This window comes from Synchytrium microbalum, assembly GCF_006535985.1.
Source record: "Synchytrium microbalum strain JEL517 chromosome Unknown SmJEL517_scf0014, whole genome shotgun sequence".
Lineage (NCBI taxonomy): Eukaryota > Fungi > Chytridiomycota > Chytridiomycetes > Synchytriales > Synchytriaceae > Synchytrium > Synchytrium microbalum.
The window spans coordinates 237,343-245,967 of record NW_022158363.1 but is presented as its reverse complement, the minus strand read 5'-3'; the positions used below and the strand labels follow the sequence as shown (position 1 = coordinate 245,967).

Sequence of the window (8,625 nt, the reverse complement as noted above, 5' to 3'; positions counted from 1 at the left end):
TTTTGCTTCTAGACACTTTGTGAATTTGGGAAGTTATACATTTTGAACATGAAAAGCCACGTTGCTTTACAAAGGTGAGGAAATCTAGATCAAACGCATTTCGTGATATCTGCTCGGACCGTGTCAAGTACAGGTGTGGGGTCTCACTGCTTTCACTCCGTCCGGCCTCAGGCGGTACGCACGTGAAGGAAAGCCGTCTAAGTTCGGGGTTGAGAAAGATGATGAGTACCATTACTTCAAATACTTGTTTTGTAACAGTCCATTTCAAATGCAAGAATAGTATTCAATCGATTCCAGTTCGAATGAGAGCTAGGAAGCCTAATGCGAGTGTTGCCAAAGTGACCATTGCTGGGATATTGACAAGGGACTGCAGCAAGAATGAGGTTTAAAGAAATCAGACAGATTAACCAATGTGACCTTGATAGCTGCCACAAGTGAGCGGTTTATAGATGAGGTTTTTATTCAACAAAGTACCCCTCAATTTCTCCAAAATGCACACAGTTGAAACCACACAGTTTCAGAAAACTAATTCACCACGACCTTCACCTCGTTTACAAAGGAACTGCCCTCAACGAAGGATCACGGAACGGATTCACTGCTGGAGCTTCAGCAGTTTGATGCTCACCAGAAATAATCTTCAACGAAACATCATTGCGACGATTCTTCGCGTTGAACTGCTTCGTGACAAAGTGTGCTCCAGCAGCAAGAAGCCCGGCTCCCAAAATGACGCCTATTGCTATGCCGAATTTGGCTCCAGTGTTTAGTCCTGATGATGGTGCAGATGAGAAGTTTCCGTCTATATGTAGGAGAAGAATTACCGATTTGTTGTAAGAAGAGCTCCAGCACAACCAACGACACAACTGCAAAAGAAGTACAGCTAGTAAACCAGAATGAAAACTTCATTTCTTTCTTCTTCAACAGTTTTAGGTTGATAAAGATATACACAATACTCACCAGAAGAATATGCAGCGACCTCTTGCATGGCGACATAGCAAGTTCCTTGATTCAAAGTCAACTGAGAGAATACAAGCCTGAGTCCAATAGCCGAAGGAGCCATCCCAGCTCCTTCCAGGTCAAAGTAGTTGTATTTATCCGTTTGGTTCTAATAATTCCAAACGTTGGGTTTCGTTACTGAGCAAATGCTGACCGAATGGGAATTGGTTTTGCATCTTACGTTCTGGTACCCAATGTTGACAGCAACATAATCCACAGTAGCTGGTGGAGGAGCCTTGAATGAGAGTAACACGGCTCCACTTTGTCGGTCGCCCCATAGGAACTTGACCAAGCCGACTTTTTGAACTCCATTCTATCATACGAGACAGGCGAAAAAGGTTGGGTTTTCCCAGAACATTCAAAGTCATTTGAATCTGGAATACTCACTGTAGCACTCCAGTCAACATCAAATACAACCTGACTATCACATTGTGGATTCGCTACAGAAATCCAGCTAGGAAGTAAAATTAAACCTCAATATTTGCTGGAGGGGCAAAGTGCAAAACTTGCAACAACAAATCTGTTGGGGTTGGAGCTGAAAGTTCACCACCACCCCTATACATACCCAGTAGGATCCACATCCCCCGGCATATTATCACAAGCCTTTTGAGCAATACAAGTATTGTTTGCACACAGCCCAGCAGTGTTTTGAGATTGAGAAGTGCACATAGAATTGAGAGTCAAGTCTGTAGGACCCAGAGTAGCATATACGTATTGCGCACATAGCAGTGTATTCATGAGGTAGAATGTAGTGGGTGAGACCGTCCTCATTGTGTCAAATGTTGGTTTTAAGAGGGGGTGAAATGATGTGGTTGATGCGATGGGATTGTGTAGAAGATCAAGAAGAGAGTAACGTTGTTATAGAACCGATGATTCAAATGAGTTGAATTGCTAACGTGAGTATGATTCTATTAGTACTTGGTCCCCTCCTGCTGTGTCAGTGAATTGACTTCGCAGAGGCAACTTCTCAATCAATCGATTGTTTAAGTTAAGGCACAGCGAAGAGCAAAACTGAATGGGACTGTTAAAGTTTTAACAGAAACTTTACCTTGCCTTGCCTTGACTTCTCGGTGCTCGACTCGTTCACCGTGACTTTTTGGGAGCGTCGAGGGCCAACTCATCTCAGCACTCGCGAGACGAAACGAATCAGAAACGCGCATAGTAAGAACCGTGTCTTCAAGAGAGAGGATGTATTTTTCTTTACTTTAGAACGTTGACAACACACCCAGCTATCCACCAAACACATACACAACCACACAGACCCGCCAACCGTCCATTCAACTAAAGTATTTCATCTGCTTAAAACTCGAAGCCGGTACCGCAGGTAACGGCATCCTCGGATCAGCAATCCCAGCACCAGCATTGGGATTTACAACAACACCAGCTGCAGCGCTACTACTACCAGCAGGCGAAGGAGCGACGGCATTAGAAGTCACTAACGGATTGTTACGGAACTGGTGCAAGAATCCATGGAATGGATGATCATTCTTGTCGATTCCGTGTTTGCCGCCTTTGGGGTACTGTTCAATTGGGTTTTCGGAAACGATTGTGTTGATGGGCGTTGCAGACTGGAGTTTACGGGCTAGCATGCGACGGCGCACAAAGTATCCGATGATGCAGCCGCTGGTGAGGAAGAAGAGGAGGGCGCCGATAGGGTGGTGTTTGCGGGGAGGCATTGCTAATAAAAGTCGATGTTTTTTGTTTGAAAATCCGAGACACATATATAGCAAGCAAATAAAAACACAAGATGAAATGTCCTAGTATCTTACCAGTAGAGTAAGCAGCAATTGATGACATTGACACATAGCAATCCTGAGCACCAGGAATGAGCTGAGAGAAGGTCAGCCTAATAGCAGTAGCGTTTTGCGTCAATGCTGGTCCGAGGTTGAAGTAGTTGTACATGTCGGTGGTGTTTTGAGCATTCTGAATCCAAAGAAACGAGCACGTTATTATTAGCCAAAACAAGCACAGTCGATAGCGTCGTTGACCAAGTGATTTGGGCGAAAGCACTGAACGTCCACATACCTTCTCGGATGTCATATTCACAGCTATGTATTCAGCCCCAGTTGCAGCTTTGATTGCTAGAGAGACGGCGTTTGCTGGACGGTCGCCCCATAGAAACTTGACTAAAGTATGAGTGTTACGCGACTGAGTTAGTATAGTGAATGAATCGCACTTCCTGGACTATTTCGTCTCTTTTTTCACCTTGCCCGAGTCGTTTGACACCATGCTAAAAGACAAAAAAAAAAGTGTAAATAATTGTATTATTATACTCCACCTCAAGAACGTTTTTCATTGCGACAACGTACAAGAGCCGACCAATCCACATCAAACACCACAATCGGATCACATTGAGCGTTTGGAGTAGACCTCCAGCTATACCCAAAATGAGAGGGCATGTGAGAAAGCGGTTAAAAATACAAGAAGCAAAATAAAAACCAATCTGATCCGCTTGGATTCAACTTGTCGACTACCAACTCCTTCTCCATACCTCATCATTCCGTTATCCATGGAATTACAAGCCTTCTGCGGTCCACATGTGTTATTCGCACAAGCACCGACCATGCTCGTCGCCGGAGCGTAGCAAATCGCATTTTGAGCGAGGTTGACAGTACCCAGTGGATGCGGAGGCATCACATGAGGACCGGAAGCGTATGCCGATCCGATATATACGAGGGCGAGAGATAGAATCGTGGACCTCATGTTGGTGATGGATCTACAATTCCGTGTGAGAGATGTGAGATTGTTCGAGAAAGGAAGGAAGAGACGACGATGGATTTCAGGTTTCAAATCCATTGAAAAGAGTTTTAAGTAGAGTGTCTTGATACCACGACCGTTGATTTCAACTCTTGAGCGTCTCGATCAATGTTACGCAAACTCCTCAAGATCGACGAGGAGAGACTTTCAATAAATCGCAATGCTTTCGTACCTTTATTGTAGTATATGAGCTGCCCAGTGAATCGCTCCGTCTTCTCTTACTCGTATTTGTTGCTGCAAAAAGCGTTGGTAAAATGTTTTTAACTGTTTTATTTTAGTCTTGTTGAGGCTCCAACCGTCCGAGAGTTCACCCATTCACGAAGATGTTACCTTTCCCGAGATTATGTAACACTCGTGCAGTTCTTACGCGTCATATTTGCTCATAAACAGGATGTGACCGTGTCTCCGCCAGCAAGAGCCAAAACAAGATGGATACGGCCACCACTATTCCCTTGAAGTTCGTGCCTTCTTCTTTGGTTTCTTTATGTGTGCGATACATTGAGTGGGTGAGAATTCTCGTGCTGTTTCAAGTCGTGACAAGGAGTCGTCACTGTTGCCTGAGACGTCGTCATCGTCATCTTGGCTGGTTTGACTACTGGATTCCACACTGGTGCTTGATGCTATGTCAGCAGAATATGATAGTGGTGTCGAGCACATGGAGTGAGATAAAGACGAAAATCTGAGCTATTTACATTCAACATTCGAGTGAGATTCTTGATCGGTACTCGAGTCTCCATTTTCCAGCCAGCGATATTCATCAAGAGATCTCTTGTACTGTTGCGGGAGAAGCGGGAGTAGCGAAAGCCATGCTCAGAGTCGCCGCTTGAGACTAAGATACGATTGTGTGCGGTTAGATTGGAGTATGTTCAATCTATGGACAGAGACCGCAAGGGCAAACTGAGATAGTCACTTACAAGAAGACGAAGAATCACCATCCGACGACGAAGACGAGTCGCTACAATCTGACAGTCCAAAAATATCCGAATCCCAGTCTAACGAAGTTGACAATCCAAATCCCAACGAGTCCGAGTCACTGCTGCTACTGAATATGTCAAACGCCAAACCATGCATCAAGGCTTCATGTAGGTCTTTTAGGAGCTCTTGCTTGTTGGCACTTCCCATAGCTTGATTTTTCGCTGCTTCGATTCACAATGTTTTCTGAGTTGATGGAGGAACTTAGTACAGAGTATAGGCGATGCGGTGTCACAACGGAATACTCACTGTCTAATGAAGAGCCTCCTTGCTGAAACTCAAGTACCGTTCAAAGCAAAATGAATGGATTCAAATTCTAGACAGAGCAAAATCATAGCATCATAGCTCATGTACGAATTTACAACGTATACAGCGAATTTATACGCGATTTAACGCGCATTCAATGAATATTTTAATATTTTGATATTACTGCTCATAGCTGGCTTGGCTACTTAGTTCAGCTAGCAAGATTTCAAAAAAACAGTCATTTGATCTAAAGTCAAAAAAAAATCGTAAAAACTCCTCAACACAGACAACCGTCGTCGCCACACGTTGCAAAGCAAACGTTGCGAGAGATCTGGACTGTATACTTGATTAAAACAAGTTGATATCCTGTTTTGGGCTGCCATCTTTTATATTATCGGCCCGCACCAAGCAAAATTGTTTGGAAACAATTTTGCAAAACCGCCTTCAAGCTTTGATCAAACTTCTTCCTCAACCAATAACTATAAATCATGGAATTCCATATTGTAAATTTCAAGTACAATGCTATCAAGCTACCGGACGAGCTGCTCCTCATCATCATCGAACACATTAAACGACCCCAATGTCTGGCCAATATCGCTCGAGTCTGTAAAGGATTGAACAGGATGGCGTGCTACCAGCTATATGCTACCTCATTGGATTTGACAAAGGACAAACTGGCATTGTCTTATTGGGTCAGTTTGGGATGTATCAAACATCGTCCAGCTGGAATGTATCATCAGCAAAGGACTATAGAGTATATCCGTACCATGCTCTTGAAACTCGATGAGCTAGTGCTGGTTGACTTTCAATACGTCAAGTACTCGTTAAAGGAAGTGGACATGAACATTGACGTAAAGTATGGGCGGACGATACCTGTAAACCGTTGGGCACTACCGCCAACTCTATCGAAACTCGTCTTGTCGTTTTCGAGATGCCTTAGTGATAACCCTCAATTTTGGTTGAGCCAGGAGTGGGAACTTGTGGCTGATCAAGTGCCCAATCTCACGACACTGGAACTCGAATGTTGGGAGGACCTGTTGGAGAAAATGTCACCAATGCTTTCACGATTGAAGCTATCAAGCTTCACGATAAAGGCCGACAGCAGCTACTGGCTGGAACCGTTTAACTTTAGCCTCTCTACTATAGGCTCGAGTCGGGCTACATTGACCGAGTTGCGTTCCGAATGTAGTATAACGGATACTCCAGAAGAAATAAACTCGTTCGAGTCTATAAAGGGATTGAGATACGGGGCTTATATGACGCAACAGCAGCTAGACTCCTTCCGTCCAGGACTCACGTTACTGTCAACCGCCATACCGATACAAACCGATACACCCATAGATATGGCCAATATCATATCCGTCAACGCACCAACACTTGTTCAACTGTTATTAGTTGGTGACAAAATAATATCCCGACCTGTCTTGGGAGCATTGACTCAACTAACCATATTGACTATATCCTCTGACGATGCTCAGCGAGGCGACCTCAACTCTTTATTGAAATCAGCTGGCCACAAACTCAAGCAAATAGCAATCAAATATGAAGAGCATTACATGACTTTGCCGCCGTATGACCCGAGTCTCATCCCACAGTATGCGACAAATGTAACTATTCTCCGCCTGGACGGAGAGGTCAGTGGTATTGACAAGGTCCCCGTATTCCACCAATTCTATCACGATGCTGTGGCTCTAATGCCGAAACTCGCCCGCTTCGCATATGATGTCGAGGAGAATCTAGATGGGTTTTTGGTGTTGATGGCTCTAGCTACACGCCAGAGGTCTTTGAAAGCCGAAACTTTATATATTGACCACCTGCCTGTCGCATTCCATGGTGATATTAGTAGGCAGGATTTCGGGTGTTTGCTGCATTTATTTGGTGCCGATAACATGTTGTATTCACAGGTATCATTAGTCGAGAATGGTATTGGGCTCATAGTGTTGGAGTAACCGCTGTATTTGATGATTGAAAATACATAACAATAGGAGACCGTTCGTGGTTCACAGTGCCTCTGCATTTGCCTGTTTCTAATCGTTATCCGGGGTATGAGCCTGTGCGGGCTGTTTGGGCGTCATAACTCGAACAGAATCATCGCTGATTTACAAATTTACATCCTATACAACGAATTAATGCGCGATTTAACGCGTAGTGAATAAGTATCTTGATCAAGCTGCTCATAGCTGGCTAAGTACCTGTTCTAGATAGCACTCATAATAGCATGTAAGAGGTCATCAATCGATTAGTAACAAAAGATCAAAGGATTTGTTGATGAATGTAGGCGAATCGTATAAGCTGGAAACTTCTTCCCAAACAGCCATCAAAGTCTCAATTTTACACATGCGGCAGTTTGTGTGGGATTTCCGTCCAAGTCTACATTATAAAAATCGGCCCCATACAAAGCTACATCAGGGAAGTAATCAAACTGAAGACCTGATATACAACAATTAATCAACCCCAGAATCTCCAACTGTTTTCAAACGGCTCAAGCGTCTTGGGAAACCGTCGCTGTTGCTTTGGGACATAGTCGTCATCCGACACAAGACCAGTGGCTGAAGCATTTCAGAGACAGTATTGGCTAATTAGAAGCCGCTAATTCTGCTCATATTATTACGTATTGGCAGGCAGGTAAGCTTGCTATGCTCTAAAAATTGTAGATTTTTTGATTTTTGCAATATGGTGCGTTGATGACTTTGACGGTTTGACGTAAACAGCCAGCAATTAGAGAATCATGGATTTATACGAAGTAAACTACAAGGCGAACGCCATCAGAATCCCCGACAAGCTTCTCCTCATCATCCTCGAACACATCAAACTCCTCGAACACCGATTCGCAAACCAATGTCTCACGACCATGGCACGAGTATGTAAAGGACTAAACAGGATGGCATGTACGCAGCTATATACCACGTCGCTCGATTTCGCGGAAGACCCACGATTTGACCGATTTAAATCGCATTAGACAGCTATCAAGTCGCGACCAATATCCATATATCGACAAACGACTATAGGTTATATCCATACCATGTACCTGTATCTGAGTCAGCTCGGCGTGGTTGGCTTCCTGCATCTGGACTATCGCTCGATAAAGACGCTAGACGTGCATGTCAATTATGTATGCATTCCCACAAATCACTGGACACCATGAAAAGGATCTCCTCCATCAGGAATCAGAATTCATGGATCTACATGTAGCGGAGTACGAGGAGAACGCTCCCATAGTACCAGACGAGCTGCTCCTCGAGATATTCGAATACATCAGAATCTGGGAATACGAAACATCAAATCAATGTCTCGCAAGTATGGCAGGAGTATGTAAATCATTCAACAGAATGGCTTGTCATAAGCTATATCACACGTCATTCGATTTTGGAGATAAGTCCGTCGACGTTCGAGAGGAAGGGTTTCTCCCCAAGTCTAGATCACACTGGATAACCGTTAGAAACCGTCGCCCATAAGACTAACACCAAGAGAGTCTTGAGTAAATCGATAGTTTCCACTTGGACTTGAGTCAGCTAGGCTTGGCTGGCTTCCTGCATCTGGATTACCACTCTCTGAATTATTTATATATTTATATGAATGCCAATATCCCAGTAGCAGACTGGGCTCTGCCATGAACAATACCCAAGCTAACAATATTTTTTATCCAGGCTGAAGATC

General features: G+C 44.0%; 1 protein-coding gene across 1 annotated transcript; it reads right to left on the bottom strand.

Annotated features, from left to right (window-relative positions):
• Window positions 1–551: 551 nt before the first annotated feature.
• On the bottom strand, window positions 552–1,764 carry SmJEL517_g03001 (uncharacterized protein; the record flags this gene model as incomplete). The annotated part of the gene is made up of 5 exons (XM_031168929.1): window positions 552–796; window positions 955–1,102; window positions 1,175–1,306; window positions 1,381–1,447; window positions 1,559–1,764. The coding sequence occupies 5 exons, from the start codon at window positions 1,762–1,764 to the stop codon at window positions 552–554; spliced, it is 798 nt and encodes a 265-aa protein (XP_031025135.1).
• Between the last annotated feature and the right edge of the window lie 6,861 nt (window positions 1,765–8,625).